Source organism: Leptosomus discolor, chromosome 23, assembly GCF_034619465.1.
Source record: "Leptosomus discolor isolate bLepDis1 chromosome 23, bLepDis1.hap2, whole genome shotgun sequence".
Classification (NCBI taxonomy): Eukaryota; Metazoa; Chordata; class Aves; order Leptosomiformes; family Leptosomidae; genus Leptosomus; species Leptosomus discolor.
The window spans coordinates 6,556,843-6,580,952 of NC_141413.1; the positions used below are offsets into that span (position 1 = coordinate 6,556,843).

The 24,110-nt window shown below is 46.5% G+C and overlaps 1 protein-coding gene across 1 annotated transcript in view; it reads left to right on the top strand.

Moving 5' to 3' along the window:
- Window positions 1-424: 424 nt before the first annotated feature.
- Window positions 425-24,110, top strand: part of LOXL2 (lysyl oxidase like 2) — a 53,668-nt gene continuing 29,982 nt past the window's right edge. Inside the window, exons 1-3 of the mRNA XM_086477194.1 lie at window positions 425-513; window positions 12,627-13,067; window positions 15,526-15,701. Of these exons, the coding sequence (XP_086333320.1) occupies window positions 12,707-13,067; window positions 15,526-15,701 (537 nt within the window). The 5' untranslated portion in view covers window positions 425-513; window positions 12,627-12,706. The remainder of the gene's footprint in view (window positions 514-12,626; window positions 13,068-15,525; window positions 15,702-24,110) is intronic.

The following is a 24,110-nucleotide window of genomic DNA, read 5'->3' on the forward strand; positions in this document are numbered from 1 at the left end:
ACACATTCCTTCCTCTGGCCAAACTGCTTCCAGCTTCCTGCCAGTCTGAAATTGCTCTGCTCTGTGGAGCTTCTGCTGGGACACGTTTTTCCCGGCAATGTCGCCGAGGCTGAGCGAGGCCTGACCCGCCAGGTGGTGCTCTGCTGATAGCCATGATGCTCCTTGCAATTTGCAGCGTTTCACCTCTTTCCTGAGCGTTCCTGGTGCAGGAGGATTCCTTAATCCACACTGTGGAGGAGTGTGCAAAATCTGCTGCTGCTTGCCACTCCTGCTGCCTTCCCGGGGAAGAAGAGCCAAGCTCCGTTTTGGTGGTGTCCTGGGAAGTCCTGACATCTTGATATTATCTGTATCGCACCAAGAAACAACTATCCTCTTTCTAATGATTTTTTTTTTTTTTCCTCCTTTAGCAACACAATTGACATTGGGGGACTGCCCTGCAGGAGGCTTTGCCAACTTAGTGGAACGTGGTTGTCCTCACCATATCAGTGTTGTCAGCTTTGTGGTCTCCTCTGGGTGGGTATTATCTTGCAAGCCTGCTATACCAGTGGGTAACTGGGCTATTCTAGTGTTGGACTGACCCCTCAGCTCTGGACTGGACCACTTCATGTAGAGTCTGTGAAACAGAGCAAGAGAGACTTTGTGCTGATCACTTTGCAGTCTCTTGGGAGCAAGGTTGAGTTTCTCTGTTATGGTCAGTTCATCCAGTGAAGAGCTACGACCTTCCTTAAGTTATGCAGGGCTGCCTTCCGCTTCCAAACGAGCTTCCTTGCTGTTTCCAGCGTGTTGCAGATTCCTCTAACGTTGGTGCCCAGTTCAGTGCAATATCCCTTTCCAATAAAAGGGGGCATCAGAGGGTGGGGAAGCCCTGCACGTCAGTGCCAGAGCAGCTGGGACTGAGAACAAATGCTGCTTTTCCTGTGCTTGGGGGTTGAGAAAATGGAGTTGTGCTCTGAGCAGGAAGCGGGTGCTACTTGGTGTGGGGAAATTGTGTTCAGGAAGTGATGAAAAGCCTGGGAAAAGGGAGAAGTCTGATGACAGACATGGTCTTGTAGGGTTTGGTGTTACATTGCTGGAAAGGTATCCAGAGATGTGGATTAAGCACCGGAACTTTTCAAAATAGTTAATAGAATTTATTTGAGAATTGATGTGAAGCCAGGCAGGACTAATCTGGAAGAGTAAGCTATGGGCAGCAATCCTGTGCTAGGGAAGGACTTGCTAGAAAGTCCTTTACAAATATGAATATACTGAAATAAATGGGGATATTCCTTCAAAAGTCACCCTTTGGGAATACCTGCTGTTCTTTCTATGCTGATCACCTTTCCAGTGACTTGTTTGAAAAGCCCGTTGAACCTAGATTTAAATACTCAAGGTCAAAGCTGGTAAGAAAATATATTTCCATTCTTTGGGGAGTGCTGACACTTCAGAATATGTTGCTGTCCAAAACTGGGTCAGAAGACAAAAATTTCAAGTTCTTCTCTATTACAGAGATTTGAAAGCCACCGATTTCTTGTTGTTTTCATGGTTACAGAAAACAGAAGTGAATAGAATTGTTAGGAAGTGTTAAAAGCTTAAATGAAAAAAAAAAAAAAGACAGTTTTAAAACCACAACCCCCCTCCCCCAGTTGAAAAGATTGCAGAAATTTACTGTTGCCTCAGAATAAAGTCTGATTGATTTTGCTGCTCCTTGTTGATAGAACTGTTTCAACTAGCCGAGGCCAGTGTTGCTCTTTCACTGCTAGCTGCTCGCACCACAGATGCTCTGAATTTTCTGACACAGCAGAGGTTGGGATTTTCGATTGCTCTGTTGGTTGGTGTTTTTTATGAAGAATTGCTTTTAGTACCTGGTTAGTCCTCGGGACGTCAAGGAGTACGGAGTAACTCTTGCTGCAGATCTAGATGGTTTTTAAGTGTGTGCCTTGGTTTGAGCTGCTGTAGTTACCAGCTTTAAGAATGTCGAGCTGCTGGAAAAGCAGTTGCTGGATGCTGAAGGGTTAAGGTGGGTGATACCTGAATAGCTGGGGAGATGGCCCGCTGCAAACCCTACAGGCTATAGGAAGGGGTGTAAGTTTGGAGATGCTGTACTGTAAGACCCTGCAGCTTAGCACTGGGAGGCTCTGACTCGAACTGGGGTGCTTAAAATCTGCTGCGATCGCACTGTGTTATTTAATGCTGGTATTGGTGTGATTCTTAGTGTTTGTTCTCTAGGAACATCCTGAGAAAGTCTTCGTGTTCCTAACCCACCTCCTTCCCTGCAACTATGGCCAGGCTTTCCCCCCCATTTCTTTTCTGTTCGCACTCCTTCTGCTCAGATTACAAGACAAGCCCATGATATCACCCGCTCTGAGCTGAGGCTAAAGGGGCTGGGTCTTGGGAGGGGTTTGCTTGACTAACTCTAGTGAAATTTGCCAGGAAGCAGCAGCTTCTTGCAGCATATTTCTCTGGCTGCAGGATATTTGCTAGCGCAGAGGGGACCACTCAGGCGGCGTGCTCAGCCCAGCAGAAAGAACTTCATGAAGCGCGACAAGACGGGGGTCACCCCCAGCACAGCCTACCACTAACTCCAAGGTAAAGGCAGTCCTGCCGAGACTGCAAGCCAGAACAGCGGCGTTACTGCTAGAGATGAAGGGGCTGATGAGTTAATTTAAACATTTCTAACCCTCTCTCGCTTTGGGGCTGAAAGTTTGATTTCACTTCTTCCCTTTTCTCTTTGAATGTATTTCTTTCTCTCCCATCAGGTTGTTATTAAGTACGATGTTTAGACACTGCAGGCTGGGAAGAAGGTAGTCTTGTCTTCTTATTTCTGTCCCCTGAGACTTGATTTGGCAGGGATGGGACAGCACAGACATTCAATGTCACATTGCGAAGATGTTGTGACCAAGTTAAAGATTTTTCTCCCCTTGCCTGCTCACAGGCATGCACAGATGAAATAAAAAAGATGTGTTGCAAACTGTCTGCAAGTTCAGGCAATGCATATTCTGTAATATTATTAAAATATGCTTGATTTAGACCAGAAAGCTACAGTACATGCCATCAGCATTGTGTAAATGTTACCAGCTAAACTTCAGAAGCGGTTTAAATTCTCTTCTCTGAATAACTGTGCTCTTTCAGAGGAAAAGGCTTCAGTGCAGATGTTTCCCATTGGCAGAAGGTGCAAAACAGTTATGTCCCTAGTTAAGAAACTTTTCTCCTTGGGATTTGCTGCCTCTTGTAAAGCAGCCCTCAGCCTACCAGCAAGTTTCTTCAGGCTGTTCTATTATGCAGCAATCACAGTAGTTTTCAGGGTAACTCCAGGATATGCAGTAGCATCACCTGAAAAGTTGCAGTACAGAAATGTGGGCTGTGTTTCCCTCTGCGGTGAACCCAGCCCAGGCTGAGTTCTGATTCTCCAGCATATAACAAATAACTCTGCCTTCTTTTAGGTTAATTTTTGTTGTTTGATTTAAACAGGTATTGCTCTCTGCATGAGTAAAAAAACTCTAAAGACCAAGATAGTTTAGAAGACTATAGAGAAAGAGCCTAGTTTAGCTATCTGGGAGTGTAGTAGGAACGCTATTTAGCACCTCTATAATCAGCTCACAAAGATGACATCGCAGTGCTTTCAAATTTGGAATGAATAGGGGCTGAAAATAATTGCTTTAGGGTTCCTTTTTGCCAGTTTGATTTCGTCTGTATTGAACCACCCACAGTGGTGGAATTTCCTTGGTTGGAAGCTAGAGAGTCGTTAAAAAAACATAAACCAAAATATTAGCATGAACCACTGTAATAGCAAAGCCTGTAGGGAGAAACCATCTCTTCAACATAGTGTGCTGGATGCTTGTTGCTGCAGGAATGCATTTCACGTGATCTTGGTTCTAAGTGCAGGATGCTGTTGGGAAGCACCCCCAAAAACGGGTTACTGAGACGAAGTTGAATACTTCCATCAGGTGGTGTTGAGGCTCACGATAGCTCTAAGATGGTCTGCTCTCCAGTCGGCTCCAGTGTGGTGCTTTGTGAGTGCTGGGCAGGAGTGCGGAGATGAGGTCTTTAGAAGAACCTTCAAGAAAGTTTTAGCAGCTTGGGGAAGCCACCAAGCTTGGAGGGGGTGTGGATGGTGTGGTAGAGGGCAATGCCTTTGTCTTCAGCAGGGAGATTTAATAGAGAAGCCATGCATTTTGCTGAAGGTGCTACCATTTTGCAAGTGAAGCAGAGACCCCAAAATGCATACCTAGCAATGTTCTCTGCATTTTTTTTCCCAATACTTGGGCTCCCAAGTTTGTTGTCTTTACCTTACGGTCCTGCTGACTTCCCTTCTGGTTTTTTCTGTTTCTTGCCTTTATGTTTGTTTTAACCTTTTATTCTTTCTCCTCCTGAACTGTTTCATAACGTTCCTGGTGCTGTTTGAAAACAGTGATGTCCTTTCTTAGAGATCGTAACTCCGGTGGACGGAATGATTTAGCAGATCAACCAGTCAGTTGGCTTGCAAAGCACTTTCTGTGAAATCCTCTGGGAGCACGTGTGCGTGTGCAGACATATGTTTACTATGGATGTCTGCAAATATACGCATTGAGGAGGAGAAGTCCTGCTCCTAATCTGTAGTAATACTGACAGAAGTTTGACGTTTCATAGGAAAAACATTGTGCTGTTCTGTGGTGAACCTGCCCTGCCTCTGCACTGCTGGTGGGTTAGGCTGTGTTAAGACAGCATTACACGGGGGGGATCTCCTTCTTGGAGGATATCTAGTGTTTGCCAAGGTTCTTCCAACTTAGGTCGTGCACATATCTGGCTCTGCGTGTGTGTGTGCTTGTGAGTGGTGGATTTTAGTGTGGTAGCTTTGTGTAGGGTCTTTATTCATGAACCAAGTGTGTATGTCATGAAGTAATTGTGTATGTCTCATGAAAAGAGGAGTGGAATCGTGTAGCTCTAGTCATCACCGCTGCTTTGGCTAAGTACAAACAGATTACTTGGTCGTCACAGTCGCATCCACTAGCTGCAAGTTAAAGAATTGTTACTACTAGGTTCAAAAATCACTTTTTCTGTTTAATTGCCTTGGAAGTATACTTGGGAAGAAGCTCTGCTTCCCGTTAAGAGTACAGCACAAGGTCTGTGGAACAGCCAGCTGGTGCTGGCCGGGAGCCTGAGAGTTGTCATGACTCACATCTCTATTCGTCTTGGTTCTCCAACACCAGGCAAAGGGAAGAGATAAGGAAAATAAAGAACTTCCCAAAATGAAGCGTATTTGAATGGCAACCGTGACACGGAGAGGTGCTGCTGCGTGTGTCCGTCTGGTCCTCAGGGAAGCTTGTTTGCCTGCCTAGATAAGTGGATGCATCGAGGGGCTATGACTGACGGGCGATGCGAATTGCTTCAGTTGAAGTAGATCTGAGCAGAGGCCACAGCCTGGATTTGGAAGCTGTAAGAAGCGTTTGGCTGAGCCCTTTCATGAAATGTGCTGACCATGGATTGGGGTGTTTTGCCCTGCAAAAATTGCTGTGTCCTTGGAGAGCAGCACGCTTCTAAACGTTTGGATCTCACAGATCTAATCAAACAGTGATGCAAAGGGCTTTGGTTAGGCAACTTCCACTTTCTTTCCTGCTCTCTGAACTAGACTGTTTGCCCACCAGAGCTTCTCTTCTCTTGTCTAGCTTCAATAGCAAGTGATGGAAAGCAACATGTGTTCCTGGGCTATATACATCTTTTTTTGCTGTCTGTTCGAAGTGCTGTCTGTCGTAGTTTGTCCTCGTCAGTTGGCAAACACTCCAAACAGTTTTCTGTTCCAGGTAGTACCTACCTCAGTAAGCTTTTGGGAAGAAATAATAAAAAAAAAAGTGGGTGTGTATGTAGGTACATTTGAATGTGAAGCAGAGGCCAGAAGGTTCTTTAGTAATTATTAAATGATGTTGTTTCTCTCTTGAGTGAGATCTTGTGGCTGGTAAAATCTTGGCAAGTCTGTAGTTTTGGGTTGTGTAAGCTTTGCCTCTGCTGTGAGAGGGCTTACTGGGACCTTGCTCTCTCTTTCCCTGCAACATCCCAACGGACTAGAAGCAGTGAATTGCGTTTGGTAGCTTCCCTGATGTAAACAACTGTTGAATTTGCCACTGGTTGCCCTTGGCCAGTTTGCAATAATGTGAAATTTGCTTTCTTGAAGTAGCTCTCTGCTCCCTGGTAGCAGGTTTCAGTTCCTGAGCAGCATCAGCACTCTAAAGTGACTTATGAAAGCCCTACGCTAATCAGAGCTACGTGGAGCCCGAGTGAAAGGGGTGAGCAAATAGCAACAGCTCAGTGGTACTGGCTGACAGGCATCAGTTCTTTACTCCTCAGCTGTCAAGAGAAATCCAGAGGAAATGTGTCCCTTGGAGTGATCACTGGTGGATTATATTGCCATTCTTCTGGCTTGCAGAGTCTGTGGATTTGTAACATATCAAAAAGTTACCCTGAAATGATTTCTGCAGTCCTGCTTGAATCCTGGACAGCATTTTACTGAAAAAAAAAAAAAAACCTTTATGGTTTGGGTGTCCCCAGCAGCATTTCAGCTTCCTTCAGTCATTCAACTTCCACCTTCAGCATCTCTTTGGATTGCCTTACCTTTGCTACCTCTCCTAAAAGTGGCTGAAGGGGGCTTGCCTGACCCGTCATCAGGGGTGGCAGGATGGCATCTCATCCCTGAGGAGGCCTTCCCAGTCACAGAACACTGTACTACACTGGTTTTGTTACCAAGCCCGTGCCGTTCTGCTCTTCTCCACGGCAGGTTCAGTTACACTGAAGTCAATCCAAAGGATGTCTGAGGATTTCTAGGAAAAGGGTGAAGAGTGTTGGTGGTTTTTCTGATGACCCCACTTAACTGTGTCCACTCCTTAACCCCTGGGCTAAGTACTGGTCTTGCATTGCTCCTCCAGCTAATGGCTCTTTGCTGTAGATTTGGATTTATTGCCATTGCTTGGTACATCTGGCCCTGCCAGCGACTTTTATGGCTTAGTGTTTTCAGAATGTGAACGAGAGGGTTCTCATTCGTGTTTTACACCGGGGTTATGATCAATGGGGATTTAATCCACGAAAGCGTTAGCCCTGGTGCCCACAGCGGGGCTGCGTCTCTTGGAACAATTGGAGATTGTATCTGAGCTCTCACCCAGGTGAGCAGTAGCATGTCTCTTCGCTTTAATGGTCCTGGAGAGGAGCCCAGTGAGAACTGCCCTGGTGTTGGCCTGAGAGCTGCTTCCACGTTAGTGGGAAAGCCTCTTCCTGTCCCAGGGCCGTGCCCGCTGCGGGAGCGCGCGCGAGGAACGCGCTTTGGGCGACGGGGCATGGGATTGGAAACGCAGGGCGCACGATTCGGGTGGCGCCGTTTCAGGTGGCTGGCGTGCCAACGGTTTGGTGCTCCTGGCCAAGACCCAGGCGTGCCAGCGGTGGGCAGAGTGCGAATTGTCCCTTCCTTCTGACGGATGCCAAGCCACACGGAGCGTTGCTGGGCCTCCAGTCACAAAGGGCTCCAGTCAACCACTCCAGAATTTCCTTTTGTGGTCTGGATAAGGATGGGAGCAGGAAAGCTGGTGCTTCTGGCTTTGTCTGAGCTGATCTATTGTTTGGATGATTTGGTGACATTGAAAAAGCGATCCTTGCTGGTAGGAGCAAGCTTTTGATTTGGGGAGATGAATAGCCTGTTAGTTTCACCTGGTAAATTCTCTGAAGCAGTGAAAGCTCAGTGTTATTTTGAAATGAAACTGTTGCACATTTCCCTGTAAGCCTGTGTCCGTCTGTTGATGCCTTCAAGACTTAAGACTGGAGTCCTGAAAAGGGCTGAGTCAGCAGCTAGCAGGAGTGTGCCTTAAAGCCTTAAATTACATGTTAATGCGGTGATGGAGAAGCATCTTATGGCCTGAGGTACAGGATGGGGAGCCAGGAGACCTGGAGTATTTTTCTGGCTTCTCCACTGACTTTATTCAATAGGTTTTTAATGTTCTGTCTTGGATTCTTTTGAATGGGGAGACCAAAATATAGACTTTTAGGATTACGTCATTATTAAATCTGGAGGCTATTAAAGAGAGGGTGTGAGGGAAGGAATGAGCCCTGCAGTAAAGGGAATAGCCAGCACAAACCAAACATCCTGCAAACCTAAGCCTAGATTTGTTCTTAGGAAGTTCAGCATGTGCAGCTTGCTTGGAGACTTGGGGAAAAAAATGAGTCCAAATCTTGGTCACAGCAGCAGAGGAGTGGGTTTACTTAAATACTTTCCTTATTAAATTTTGTTGTTGTGGCTTATAATGATGCTGCCACACACGTGTGTGCGCAGTTGACTCTTGTCTGATACTGTCCATGTTTGCTTCTTTAAATGCTTTTGAGTGAGTCTGTGGCTGAATCGTCAGTGTTCTCATTGGAGAGCAGTGATCGCTTTCTTTGCTGCTGGTGCAGTAAAATTAACGTCTTGTAGCTAAGGAGACTTCAGGAGGAGCCAGGAAAGAATAAATCCGGGACTCATGTGGCTGTTGTGCTGTGGAGTGAAAGAAGTGGTATAAAATCTTCTGTGCTGCTTTATCAATTCTCCAGACCGATCCTGTGTAACCGCTTGTCTTGCCTCCCAGTGAAAGCCAACCCGGAGGGTACGGATGGGTGCCTCGGCTAGAAGATGCCCGAGCCTCTCCAGTGCCATAACTCCTCGTTGTGCCTCCTGGCCGATCTTGATAGGAGGCAGAAAGCTGAGAGCCCTTTTCAGTACTGGGCGGCTTCCCTGGACGCTGCTGGGCACGCCGGGCTCCTGAAGTTTCCCCATTGTACCTGGGCTGCTTGTGGAAACACTGAAATATGCCTGTGTTCAAATTCCACTGGATTCTGCTTTTCCTGACATCGTGACTTAGTCTGAATAGTTTCTCTTAAGCACCTCAATAAACAAGTCCTCTGGGTATGGAAGGTTTTATTTCTGGGGCGATGCAAACACTGTGAAGGCTTTGTCTCTTAATGTTTGCATGTGTAACTGTTTTGAAGGGGATGGTAATATGACCTGAAGGAAAAGCAGGCTGGTTGCTAGTACACACTGCAGTGTTGTCTCCTGAAGCATGCAGGATTGCTGCTGTTCTGATCTTACGGAGGATTCCTCCAGGATTCGCTGCCTCAGGTGGAATAGGACTAGAAGGGAGATTTCTGAATGCTTTTCCAGTACCTTCCCCTGGGCCCTCGAGGGACCCCTCCTGATCCTTGCAGGATGCTGACAAAGAGGAGATACGATGCTGTATGACCTGAGCACAAAACGTGTGTGCCCCGAGTCGTTTTCCTTGGCGAATGGGACTGTGTTCACACAGGCTTGTTAAAACTCCTTTTTTTTTTCTAGTCACGCTTCTCTCTGTGGAGCAGGGGGCGCTCAGGCAACCTTATCGTTCCTCAACAGGTTTTCTTCAGTTCTATGGTAAACTGTGGGTTTTCTTAGTCCTGCCTGACTCTGAAGTCTCTAAGCCTTCGGGGAACAAAAGCAAACCCCCCTGCAGTTGCCTTTTGGAGCCTTGGGGCTCCTGGGGTGTCTGACTCAGCAAGGCTTTGCCAAGAGTGAAAATCACCCCTCCTGTATCTACTGTAATCTAAATTAGTATCTCCCTGACTAATCTTGATATAAATTAAAGTAACCTGGAAGTCTGTTGTGACCCTCCCCTCCCCTCCAGCTGCTCATGGACCATGAGGTCTCCCGGTGCTGTGACTTTTTGAAAGGCTCTGGCATCTCGCAGTGGTCTGTCTGCTTTATTAATTAACACTTCAGGGAGTGCTGCTCTCAGCTGGTAACTATTACATCCTGCCTCTGAATGGTTTCCCCAAATTGTTGTGTCTTTTGGCTGAAGTCCTTCAGTAAAATGACTCAAGAGCTTTGGTTTGAATAGAAAGCAGTCCTGGAAACTGGTGTTGCACAGCTTTTAGCTATTGCTTGGCCTCTGAATGCGAAAGACCCCTGTTAACCTGAGCGCAGAGCTGACCGCTGGCCTCTGTTTGCCTTGGCACAAGAGGGACGAGCGAAACATGCTGACCGGCTGGTGACGCGCAGTTTGTCAGTCCTTTTCTCCTGTAAAATATTCTTATTCGCCTTACTATTGAGCTTTCTGGAGGGTCATGAAACAAAACCGTAACTGAGAAGGGAATCTGGCATGTTCTGTTAACTACACTGATGTGCCTTCTAATCCCTTGAGAGCTAGAGGTCCTTCAGGCCTTGGCTGTAAGGCTACTCACCGCGCATTATCTGCCTTTGCCTTCTCGGTTGTCCTTCGTGAGGCCGCCTGCCACACAGCAAGACTATCCAGGCGCTTCAGAAGGTCCCAGCAGCGTACAGAGCACTGCCCTCTTGCACGTGTGGGACAGCCATGGGAAAGCTGTAATGACTTGTTTAGAAACCTGACTGTGTAGCTTTCAGCTAAGTCAGGGCCCTGCTACCCCTCATTTTAGTTTCTGGAAAGAGATTTTATTTTTTTTTTCAGTCCAACTTAGTTTTTGATTAAAATTGGCTGAGGCTTTTAAAATCTGATTCATGCAGTAGCAAGAAACAACAGCCACTTAAAATGAAGTAGGTCAAACCAGATGTCAAAAGAAGATGAAAACTGAAAACCAGATTATTATTTTTTTTTTCCTGAAGACCACTAGGCTTGTGGTTGTGCTAGGCTTGAAGTTAGACGCCCCCTCTTCGGTATTTGTACGTATAACTCACATATGTTATTCTTCTCTGTTATGATCTGACTAAGGGGGTTATTTGAATTTTTTTATACTGTTCATGACAATTGCTCTGCCCATGTGTTTATCCTCTGGGCTAAAAACCATCTTGTATCCATGAGAAACATTGTAAGAGGTTTCTTTTGAAATGAGTGCTAGTAGGTATTGAAGTCAGGAATGTCTGACTAGTACTAATGTGCCTTGACTCAAGAGCCTTTTATTTTTACAGAACATATGTATCCTGCCCCATCGACTGCATTTGCTTTGGGAAATCCCCTTTGTTTGCTGCTGGAGGGGAGCAGCCTTGTGAAAGCAGTTGTATTTCCTTCTTCTCTTCCTCTCCAACTCCCTCTGACATGGGGCAGGACTTAATTTTATTCCTCTCTTTCAGCCTGGCCTCCTGACCTACAAAAAATTGAAAAATACCTTGTTTCTGTAGCAGTATTTTGCTGAATACCTGATGAAAATTTACAAACCTCAGTCTCGTGAAGCCAATGTGAAAGTACGTGGCTCCTTGAAACCGAATGTTTATTTTCCAGTAATTTTTTTCCCATATGTTTCCCCCCCACCCTGCCCCGATTTAGTCAGACCTGGTGTAAATCTCCCCTTTTCCTGTTTCCTCCCCTGATGTCCAGCACTAGACTTCTAACCCACGTGCTTTCTGTTCCATTTGTCTGTTCCTTAGGCAGGTGCCTTTCACCCCCAGGTCTCAAAGCACTTGATCACCAGCCCAGTTTAATACAAGGGGAAATTAAGGCACAGCCCTGGAAGTGACCTGCCTGATGTCTCCTGAATTTCAGTTGCCTGGGATTTCTGGTACAACTTCTCATGAAGCAGCTTGAAAGGCTAGTTAGTGTATTTCCCTGGGCTTCAGATGAGTATGTGATCTGCTGGTCATGTTTTAGGGGTAGCTGAGACCTAGCAAAAATACAGGAGGATTTTAGCTTCTAGACATCTGGTTTTGGAGCCAAGTCTTTCCCCTTCTCCCTCCCCTTTGGTAGTTGCCAGGAAATAATGGAACTTTAAAGGGCTGGGGAGCTTTTTCCCACTGCGCTCTGGCATTGCTTCATTTGGAAACTATTCAATCGTCAACCCCCACGTGTGCTGCTTGACCACTCCATGTGCTGGGTGCCTGAATGAAGGCTGGGGAGTACGTGAGCGGGAGGTGGGCAGAAAAGGACCGGGATTTAAACTCTGCACGGCATCTAGATGAAATTCCTCTAATGAGTCAACAAGTTGCTGGTTCATACCTTAAATGACTAGCTTGTTTAAGGGTGTAGCACTTGTATGACAAGTAAGACCCTATCCAGACTTAGCAACCAAAAACTGGAGACCATTAGCCACTACTCCATCAGACAGACAAGGTTAGGCAAGGCTACTGCAAAGTGCCTGTGTACAGTAACATAGATTGATTCTCTACAGATGAAACTGGTTGTGATAGAAATAAGTCTTCTGTCGTTGTATTGGGAAAACAGACTTCAATATAAGTACCTCACTTCTGCCATATTAGAATACATTTCGTTACCCTTCTGGTTTTCCGCTGCTTAAGTGATGGTTTTGGCTTCTTTATTGAAGGGGGTACGGGAGAAAAGTTGTTCAGTTCTGCCCTTGTAGGATTTGAACCAAGGTTTGCTGCAGCTTCCTGGAGCCACTGACCTACTGGATTTGCGGAGAAATAGGCAAATTGATTGCTAGCACTTGCAACCTGTAGAATTTTGTCCTGAGCAATGGTATTTTCCAGCTGAAACTATTTGGCAAGTTGACCTAAACTTACAAATGGTTTTAATGTGGGGTTGTGGGGTTTTTTTCAGTTTGTTCATCCACCACACAAGACCTAATTTACTTGACTTTGTTTTTTACAGGCAGCATTGGACGTAGTCTCTTCCATAGCTTTATTCCCTGCTGAACCAAGAGATACAAAGTCCATGTCATCACCAAGCCTTACTCAAACCTTTTTTTTTTTTATTTCATTCCAGGACAGCCACGCAGTACCTACCTGCACTGATTGGCAGCTGCTAGCACAGGAACTGGCTCTTGAGAACTGTGAGCACTGAAAATGGAAAGATTCCTGAGTTTTACCCATAACCACTGTTTCATCATGCTGTTCTTCATCTCCCTGAGCCCGGTGGGCCTTGCCCAGTATGAACACTGGCCCTACCTCCCCGGTTACCCTGAGCCACCCCCCCAAGTGTACCAACCCCCCCAGAGACCGGCAAATGTCCCCAAGATCCAGCTGCGGCTTGCAGGGCAGAAGAGGAAGCACAACGAAGGCAGAGTGGAGGTGTTTTACAGCGGCGAGTGGGGCACGGTGTGCGACGATGACTTCTCCATCCACGCTGCGCACGTGGTCTGCAGGGAGCTGGGCTACGTGGAGGCAGTGTCTTGGCTACCCAGCTCGAAGTACGGAAAAGGAGAAGGTAAGGTAACTCCGGAGCAGGGGTGTTGTACTAGCTGCGTCTCCAACCCCCAATGATTCTTGACCTGTCAATCCAATTGAAGATGTAAGGCTATTTCCTACCAATGTGACTGAAATAGCTTCCAGGTGAAGCAGTGCCTCTTTAAATCAGGGTCCCATTGGATTAACCAGTTTAAGTAATAGGTGTTTGCTTGTTTTGACGGCAACAAGTGGTGTGTGAACTCCGGCAGGGGATGCTGGGGTGCAGCTGGCGGTGGATGAGGGTAGGAGGCTCTTCAGCAGCCAGCATGACTACTCGAAAGGGAAGCTGCACCCACAAGTGTGACGTGGAGATGGTCCATTTCTGTCCTTGCGCTTCCATTGCCTTGCAGTGAGTCAAACAGGGCCTCCAAACACTCCTTCCCCCTATTCTTTCTTTTTCCTCTGAACTGTTGAGGCTCTAAGCAGACAAGTCTTTCTTCTGCCCTGTTAGCCTCTCTGGAAACACATGCATCGTGTTCTGCCATGCAGGCTGGCCCCTAGAACCCCAAAGCTTCGTGTCCTGCATAGGGCTATAATTATAATAATCCTCTTGGACACTTTCAGGCTGTTCCTGGGGGAGAAAACCTACTGAGCCTTAACCCAAACTGTACATCCTCTCTTGCTCTTTGAAATAATGCGTGATGGATGTGTGATAATCGTGGGTTGCACCTTCCTGCACCTTGTTCCCAAATACGTGCTGAACAAAGACTTGGAAAGGTGAATGTTTGTGTGTTATAGCAATGAATTCTTACGATCGCAGTGCTTGAGAGAGAGAATAGCTCTGTGATAGTATATAACTCAACAGGTTTAATTGTCGTCTTTTGATATGCTGTTAGTTAAATGTTGACTTATGGAGAATTTTTTCTGCAAACACTGAAGCCTGGCGCACTGTTGATGTAACCCACGGACAGATTATTTCCACTGCAGCAGGGATAAACGTGCTGAACGGCTGTTACTTAGCACCGCTCGTTAGTGCTCACGCCTATAAACTTGCCCGTAAAAGAGCAAGCAGGCCTTGACAGTGACTTGACTGAAATGCAAAACCTGGAATGTTGTCCCAAGCTGTGGATTTTGGCTCTTGGGGTGGAGTAGGAGATTTCCAAGTGAGAAAAAGGCCGTGACATTTGAAAATAAACCAGAAACTGATTGCCGTTGGGTTTAACAGGAGCAAGTGTTCTCCGCACGCCAGAATAGCGCTGGTAAATCCCGACGAAGGGAGCCTGTGCAGGGGGGATCGTGCCTTCCTCACACCGTAGAGACAGGCTTTGTGGGGGCTCTTTCTGCTCCCCTGTTTGGGGAGCACAGCGAGGGCTGGCAGATCCATCGTCTGGTGATGAATCAGCTGAACTCGGGGCTGCTGGAACAAAGCTGGGACAGCCAAGGGAAGCTAGAGAATCTCCTCGAGGCTCTGAAGGTCAGGCAGACCTTTCTGTCCAAAGAACATGTTACTCTTCAGCCAAGCAAAGCATTTGGTACCCTAAAATATGGGAATTGCTCGTTGGCCTTTGCTCCCAGTGACTTAGGGGGCAAATTGCAGGGGGGCAGCCTGTGCCCAGCACGTTTCCAAAGGGAAAAAAAGCACTTTGAAAAGATGGATCTCAGAGATGGTGTTAGGACTTCTGCTTTCAGCTGGTCTTGGGGAAAACATGACCTAAATTTTGGAGGTAGCACCTTTTGATTTTTGTCTGCTCATCTTAGAAGTGAGTTCTGAGGGACCCAATGGTTTAAAAATACTCTCTCTATGTGTGTGTATGTATATATATATATATATATATATATATATGCATGTACACGTGCATGCTTATGTGTGTGCACACTTTTTGCTGGAGGGAAAATGGTAATTACAGTCTGGAAACTGAATCTGGCAATTTCTTTTCAAAGAACACCTAAATAACATGAGGTTTCAATCAATAGTGGCTTGTTAAAGCTTCTGCAAAAATCTGCTTTTAAGAAGTTAGGGCATTTAATCAAAACTTTGAGCTGTCTTCTACAAGAGATTTAATGAGGAGCTGATAAATGAGAAATGATGTAAAGAGAAGCCTTAAATACAGAAGGGATGATATGGTGAGTATGATTAGAGGGCAAGGTCTAATCAGCCAAATCGAGGGGACCCGATGACACTGCGTGCTCTGAAGTGGCTGTCGTCAGAGGAGGGCAGTTATCACTGTGACCAGGACAGCAGCGGAGGCTGCTTCAGGCTGGTGGTATTTTTTTATTACCATGCAGATAAGCGAAAGGGAAAGCTGTGGGGCAGAGCTGTTTCCAGTTAGTGAGTACTTGAGGTGGATCGTTGATGTTCCTTAGGTGTTTTATTCCAGCTTATTTTAGCAGTAAACTCTTCCCCTGTCATAGTAAAAGCACAGCAGCCTTGCTCGCTTTCAGTACAATCCGGATTTACCCTCTTTGTGAGTCTCAGTTCTATTTTCTTTCCCCTTCAGGGAAAATTTGGATGGACAATGTCCACTGTAATGGCAAGGAGACCACCCTGGCAGCATGCACTTCCAATGGCTGGGGAGTAACTGACTGCAAACACACCGAAGACGTGGGAGTGGTCTGCAGTGAAAAGAGAATCCCTGGCTTCAAGTTTGACAACTCATTGCTTAACCAAATAGAGGTAAACGTACTTAAAACTGCACGCTGCTGATCAAGAGCCTTGCGCGGACGGGGTGTCTGCTGCTACACGTTATACGTTACCCCAGCTGCACGCCGAGGTTAAAGCAAACTCTTGACAGTGTTCCTAGGTATTGGCTAAAGATGCAACTTTCAGATTTCAATTTCAGGTGTTCAGAGCATTATATATATAACAAGAATTTGAAAGTGGTTTTTAATAGCATAAGTAAGGAGAAAACATACTACTCCTGTTCTGCAGTCCATTTTCAAAATGGAAAACTGGTTTATTATATTTCTGAGAATGCATTTAGAGAGACAGGGGGTGTGTTGTACTCGTAGACCTTACATCTGGGTGACTTTCTTGGTTCATAGTACTAAATTACTGGGTTTTCTTTCCGCTGATGCCTCACTTTTGGTACTGGGAGTAATTTGGAGGTCTCTGGTGTAACAGGGGGGTCAGCACGTAGGGTTGGATCTGGAGGTGAATAGGACTTGCGACCATGGCTTAAAGTGAGTGGGTTTATAGGTAAAGATATGAAGACATTTTTGCACAGTAACTTCATCACATTTGCTAAGCGATGATGAAGTAACCAACCATGATAAGTGTATGGAAATATTTGCGGGAATGGGGGATTAGTACTGGAAGCGATGAAAGGAATTGAAGAGAGGAAAACGTGGGCTGGTCATTGGGGAAATGTTCTGGATTGTGACTGGGTTAGGCTGCTATAGGCTGAGGCTGAGACTCTTGGGGAAATGACTGAAGCAAAATGTTTGAATCACCTTCCAGTGGACTGGTTAGATTTCTGTAGAATAAAGAGCTGGGGGAATGCTGGGCTGGAAAGAAGCTGGGCTGCGCAATTCGAAGGAAAAAAAAATAAAGTATGGGTTTGGTTGTTTATTTTTTCCTTCAGCTTTTCAGGTTGGAAAGTCTTTGTGGTGACTCGGCTAACATCTCCCTTGTTTTGGATGCTCTGGAGTTTCTCTATACAAATTCAGTGGTTGCCTTTGGTCAAAATCGATTGAAAGAGCCTCTCCAGTAACTACAGCTAAAGCTTATTTTAAGCAGGCAGGGAATCCAGGATATATCACGTATCACAGTGTGGTTTCCATGGCTGAATCTTGGCTTTGTCCATGAAACAATGGACGCAGCCTTCTTTATCGCTCTAACTGCTAGAATAATTTTGTTTTACTTCACAGGCAGTGATTTAGAAAGGGTCTCCCAGCATTTTCTTCTACCAGATTTTTCCATTGGAGGCTAATGCAGTGCAGCATATTCAACAAGGGAAGATAATATGCTCAGTCAAACCTTTCATTGCCCTGCTGAGGCTTTAGGAAGATCACTGTATGCGTGAGCAGGCAGCATTCAGCACTTGCCTGGAAGGCTCCCGTGCAAGGGTGCGGATGTGGGACACGAGAGCTGAAATTCTCTTCCTTTCCTTGACCTTGCTTCACGTGGGTATGGAGGGAAAGGCCTTTCTGGAGGGACCCCAAGCTGCCTCTGTCAATGGCACCGTTGTTGCTCGGGGAATGAGGCGAGATCATGGAACATCAGTAATGGCTTTGGCAGGCGCATGCTTCCCCAAAGCCACAGTGAATCCTCAAAACAGGGGCCTGGAAGAAAAGATGCTTTAGTCTAGACGGAGGTCACTTCTCTCCGAGATGCTTCAGATATTAATCATAAAAGCTTCGGGGGGCTCTGCTTTTCCATTAGCTAAGCACTGGCGCTTGACTAATGAGTTGAACACATGGGGTAATTGAGGGCTAGCTTGTGCTGATGCTGTGTGGGTGCTTCAGCTTCACATATGATAAGTAAAATGAATCATGACATGGAAGCAGTTTGTGGAGCCGAAGCCTGACTCATCGACAGGACCATTCAGGAGAAAAGAGGTGTAAGAGAAGTCGTGTTCCCCGTGTCCTGGCAGCTCTTGGGAGCTATCTGTGGGTGAAGGCATCCGCTGCCGTGACAAGTAACAGCATTCACAGCGGTTGCTATGGGGCACTGGTGGCTAAAGACGCTGAACTGGTGTGGGGAGGGGGAAGTAAAATAGAAGTATAGTTTAATTTTTAAGTACCTGCACTAAGCTGAGAGCTGTCAGCCTGGCTGTCCCTGTGACTTTGTCCAGGTGGTAGAAAATAGCGTTACATTTTCTGGGCAGAGGCTGCTGTCACCCCCGGCTCTGTGTGTCTGTGTGTGCCTGCTTCTCCCCACCCTATCACTGCTTAAATTTTATGAACAACTTAGTACCGTACTGCTGCTTCTACTCTGCAAAAGCAGGCTGGTTTTTCTTATATCCCAGTAAGGTCACTGGCAGCTGAGGGGTACTTTTTCTGCTGGTTTCATTGCAGCGGGATTAAGGCTAAAGGTGATGTGCTAGAAATTTTTAAAATGCCATTGTGGAAGTACTCTTCAGTCACAGCTAGCTGTCAAATGTTTAAACTCTTTCCCCCTCTCTCAGCTTTCCTCCTCTTAATCTTTGCTTTATCTCATTAGCAGCTGGCGTGACATAGTTTGAGTCAAAGATGATGAGCAGGGTTACTCATAGGGTCATAAACTCCAAAACAGGGAGGTCAAAAGGCTTGTGTGAACGCAAGTTGAAAGTCTTTGCCCTCTCTAACATGCCTGGGAATTCTACATATCATACCTCGCATTCACCAGAGGAAACATCATCATTTTGTAAGCTGCTGGGTTCTTTAGCCTGTAGCCCACAGCTTGCCCAAGTGATGTTTTCTCTTTGGAATGAGATCCGGGGTTGAGGGGCCTGGAATTTTCTACTGTGGTCAGGTCTGTCTGCCAGTCCCACTGGCTTCAGCTGTTGCACTAACAGAGGTAAACCAGTACAAATTTCCTACAGGTTTCTAATGGAAGATCTTTCAGTTTGCCTTTTAAGCTGCTTTTAAAACCAGGCTTTACTCAAAATAGGCCTGGTTTAAGATGATGCACAGAGCTGATGTATTCACTTCCAGCGTTGCTTGCCCACAGTAGTTAGTAACAACTGTAACGACTCCCAAATGGCTCTGACTGTCTGCAGACTGATGTTTTCACAGCCAGCAGGTTAACAGGAGCAAGCCCTGACTTCAGCATACATTCGTGTGTCAGGGTGTAAGCTGCGGTGGGGTAGGAGCAGCAGCTCTGTTCTGCTTTCCTGTTGCAAGCATTCAGGGGAAATAGTCCGTGGAGCAGCCTCATTAACCCATCACCAAACATGTGCCATCACACTCCATTTCCCTTGTCTGTAACAGGGAGCTCTGTGTGTTCCCACTGCCAGGGACAGATGGACCATCTTAAATTCATCATTTAGAAAGTGTCTTAAAGACCCTGTCGTGCTAGGTTCTCTGGGGCTGCCAAGTGCTGCTGAGACGTAACGTGGAAAGCCAGTAGGTATAAGACAACATCTGACTTCACTTTGATGGGGCTCCAGCTCAGAGGGGCTGTGCAAATTGGTATTTGCTGAAATCTGCCCTTCCTTCCTCAAATCCGACAGGCAAGGAGTTCAGGCTCTTTTAAAAGCAACATGATAGCCCTCAAGCTGAGTTTATTTTTCTTGGACGACGTACATACCTCCATTGCCCGGTTTGGAAATGCTGCAGATAAATAGCATAGGATGAAATTTTCCATCGCCATAAACCACTTGGCTTTTATATATATATATATATATATATATGTGTGTGCTCAGATCTTTTCCCATCACAGCTCATATTTTGAGGGTTACATCATATCTCTTCCTGTCCCTGAGCCTTTCCATTCCCTGCCCTGTTGGGAAGCGGCAGTGCCTGACCCTCGCTTCTGTAAGACAAGTTGCCAGTCACAGGCCAGAGTGAAATGTTTGTCTAGGGTGAGTGATGGAAGATCTGTGATAAGAAGATGGGAGACGGGCAGGAAGAGGTTAATTCTTCTAACAGGACCAAGGTTGGGGCAGGTCTGAAATCCATCAGTCCCCTGCTAAAAGGCAGAGAAACTCCCATCATTTTTGCTTGCTATTTTCCGCAGCCACTGCAGCTTTTAGCCTTGGGACTTGTTCAAAGGATTATTTCTTGGAGGATGATGAATGTGCATAGCAGGACAGCCCTTTCATGGGCTGCTGGCTGGCCAGAATTAGCCTGATACCCCTTTAGCTCAGTGGCTGGGTAAACACTGAAGGTTGCTCACCTTTTCAAAGCTGGGAGAGCAGTGTTTGTTCGATGCCGACGTGAGCGTAATCACATCGAGTGGATTTTTACAGAGGGGCTTTTCCCCCTCCCCTTTAAAGGCTATAGACCAAATACACAGACAGTTTCTCATTAATGGAGAGAGCAGGGCTCGTGGTTGGGCTTTGTCTGTTATTACCTGTTTGCCTCTGGGAAAACATTAGGAGGGGAAAAGCAAGTACATCTCCTGCTGGTATCGCATCCTCTCCCTTGTCCTCCAGCCCCCAGCTCCGTGAGAGTAAGCTGCACACCCTGAAAGGGTTAGGGGGAAAAAAAAAAGCAGTAGCTGTGCTTGGAAGTGCTGCGAGCGTGTGGCTGAGGATGGCTTAACCCAGTAATTGTATGTGAATGTAAAGGCTGCCCACAGCCCTGTGGATGGTTGGGGGCTCGAAGGTGATGCTGAACCTGCTTGCTGTGATGCTCCACGGAGGCATCTGCGCGTCCAGCACAATGAGGGCAAAGTCGTTGTTAAAACAACACTGTTGTTGATGGCTGTTGAAATAACACTGTTGTTGAACTCGGAGGTTCATGTTGCTTGCATTCCTTCTTTTTCAGCCGCAGCCTGGAGTAAAAGATCTGTTTTGCCTACTCTAAATCACATTAGTGGCTTGATGTACAACTTGGGCCTGACCATGATGGCAGAGCAGGTTGCCCACTTTATTCATAATGGTAACTCTCGTAGGCATTACGATGTGGCAGGCACGTTGACTGGTGTCTTGGGAGCTCAAAGGAAAGGAAAAGTTTAATCATGTTGGTTTTAAGTGCTCAAAGCATCTCTGAGAACACAAAAACTGCTTGCTGACTCTCTGGCGGGGATTGGGACAAAGAGACAGTAAGTGCTATCAATATATATACTGAACTGCAATCATTCAAGCTTTGTAAAATATAACACGTGGAATCTGCTGCTTTAGCCAAAGCTCTCTGAGCACACGGGGCCTTGTGCTGTCTGTTTGCCCCAAGTAAGCACTGTATCTGTTCTGCAGGTGGGGCAGGGCGAGCCAGCAAGGGGAAGGGCCAGGTTGTAGGAGCTAAGTGACTCGCCTGAAGGCACAGCGAAGTGGAGGAGAAGAGCTGGGAGCAGAATCTGTGCATCGAGACTGTCCTGAGCTGCGCTCCTCCTTCCGCTGATACGCTGTGGCAAAAGGTATAAAGAGCAGGGTAAAACAGACGCAGAGGCGTAGTACGACTGTTGGTCCTTTCTTGTCTTGCAGTTCACAAGGGTCTGAAAGCGGCTGGCTGGGTAGCGTGGACCTGCCTCAAGGTTCCTTTATACGGTGCCAAAGCCCGTATTTAAATGTGTGCACAGTCTCAAATGTTTTCCTAAGTCTTTGCAGGATGCCAGGAGCTCTGAAATCAAAATGATTTAATGTGTATTCACAAAACCATGAGCAGGGAATGCCATTCCCTGCTTTTTCAAACAGAACATGTAGCCACTTTGTGTTGTCCAAGCGCAGCACAGGCCCACCTGCAACTGCCTCGCTGGGTTCATGAGCAATTTTAAGACCACAGTAACTAACTCCTGCCCTTAATATATTTCTTAAGTAAATGCACGATAGGTATTTTTTTAACCTATCCCCCAAAACATCCTTAACATAATATTTGTTGTCCACCTTCTTCCTCTGTGTGCACACACACAGGCTTCAAATAGGACCTACTCTAAATATATCAAATTGCTGCAGCCATTACAAGTTCACAAATAGATCTGGTACCCGAGACTAGACCGTAGCTTTGGCCAGACGGTGGGCAGACAAGGTCTAGCTAAACATACCAGGCTGTGCTGCTATTTCTGTCCTCCTTTTCCCTTCTGGGTGTATGTGAAGCATAAAAAACCCCTCACTTCAAAGCCCAGTGGCTCAAAGGCTCTGGTTATGCCAGGTTAAAAGCGGGTTGAACTATATTGTCCAAGTTTCTTAACCAGTGGGAAAGGGTGCTGCGAAGTCCTGCTCCTGAGCTTTCAGTTAAATTGAGCTCTGTGGATGAGGCCACATAAAATGCTCCTGTATGCTGAGCTGCTTCTGACTGGAGCGTGTAAGGAGGGGAGGAGGAGAGGGTCATTGTTTGTGGCTTGGCACACAGAGAGATCTTCCCCTCATCTAGCTTTTTGCCACGCAAATCAGCGCAGACTCTGTGCTGTGGGGAGTTGCAACTTCGGTCACCACCATCTCAGACTTGACCTCTGTGTCTCAACCATCCAGTTCTCGAGAATGTTTGACAATTAAAGGTTTATTTGCCTGTTTGTTATGACAACAGTGTTTTAATTTCTTTCCCCTTGGTGTAAATGTTTACTTCTCTAAACAAAAGCCCATGTGAACATAAATGCTGACGCATCTAGAAGGGGTCTTCAGCATCTCTTCTGGAGCTAATTCCAGAGAAATATTAATTGAGCTGCCATTGGGGTAAGCCACCACGTTTCTTTGGTGCTATAATTTTAAAGTGTGTGCAATAGTTTCTAACTGCTTGCCTCAATGATTTCTTTGTGATGGCTTTTGGCATGTCAGGGTGCTGGATTTGCCAGCCAGAGAGCTGGCGCTTGTCATCTAGCACGAGGTTTGAGCTATGGAACTGGTAGGGCTGAGAAGACCCCAAGGCTGCTGTTGGTTTGCTGCAATTCCTCAGGAGACAGCTGAGCTGTTTGTCTCCTTGCACCGGCTGCACCCAGGGCCTGGGGAGCTGACAGCCGCCGTGCTGGGCGCGATACCGTTTCTCTGGCAATACTGAACTAAGCCTGAGAACGGGACGTGACCTTGTTCCGTTTTGCAGTGCAGAGGGCAGGTAATAAATTTGGCTGGCTTGCCACATCTGATCCACCTTGTCTTTTAAAACAGCTCCGGAGGAAGGAAATGGAGAATGTTAAAGCTTTGCTCATCATGAAACCCTCGGGCCACGATGTGTGCGGGACAGAGCAGCATCCCATCCTAGGCTGAGCCTCCCACCCGTGCCAGAGTATCTCCAGGGTTCAGTGCTCCTGCCTTCGCTCGCTCGCTTCTGCCACCAGCGTTTCTTTTCTTCGGTGCTTTTTCACTAGCCTGCTTTGCATCGGCAATCAGGAGGCTGCTGCTGAAGCGTTCCGTGGCTTAGCAAAGGCCTTGGCTTTTGTCATTTATAATCGGGGCTGTATTTGCTCCTGGACCCTAATCCTGAATCGCCCTCTCATCGCTTGCCCTTTTGTACTGCACAATCCCGGAACAAAAAGTGCTTGCAGTCCAATACAGCATAATGTTCCCAGGGGACTGCTGTCCCCCCCTAGGCAACCCATCTTTGTCTTGCAGCATCTATTTCACCATGTTTATTTAACAGCTGGGACCTTGTTAGTGACTCAGAGGCAGAGCTCCAGATGTTTAAATCAAAACAGATTCCACCCATTCCTATGTATGTGAAGAGACAGCTTTCTAAAAAGTCCTCTTCAGGGGAAAAGACTTGGTAGCGAAGACTTTGGTGGAAGTAAGTGAAGGGTTCAGATACAGGAGAGAAGATGCCTCTGGGATGAGCAAAGTCCATGTGGAAAGATCTTGTGTTATGTTTTTAATTGAGAAAAAACAATTCATTTCTTGTCCAAGTTGCAGCTTTAATGTCTTGGTGTTTGGGAAGCCTAGAAATCCTGGAGCTCCATTGTAAATGGAAAATGATATGAATAGGTTTCTGCACCTAAGGAGTGGTGGGATAGGTCAGGTATAAGGAAGGAAAGAGCAGTTCAAGTGAATCATGGGGAATCTTAAAGCAGGAGAGCACTGAATATGGACTAGACAGAGACAGAGGTAGCACGAAGGCTCCTTGCATTTGTTAAATCAAGGATTGTGGTGGGAAGTGCACCTTTGCCCAAGCTGGCTGTTCGTACAGTCACCCGGGGAGCAGATAACTTCCAGGGCCAGTACTGAACACCTCCACTCTCCTGCTCTTCAATCCTTAGCATCGCTCATGGTGATGTTTGGGGTTTTTTTTAAAAAATAAAGTAAAATACACAGAAGCAAAATTTCATTCCCGTTGCCTTTCTGCCTGCATTTGAGTAGTTCCTCTGGCCGTAGGGAAGACACAGCCAGAGCTGTACAGACCCGCCTGCCCCATGCAGTTCTCTAGCTGGTTTCTTAATGTTGTCCCTGAGCACGTGGGTGTGTGTTTCAAGTGAGTGTTGAGATGCTCTTCTAAAGAGCCCCTCTGAAATCCCAGCTGCCGTGGCTTGCTTCCAGCCAGGAGGCAGTGATTCAGAACCAGGGTAGCGTCTGCGGTCTGA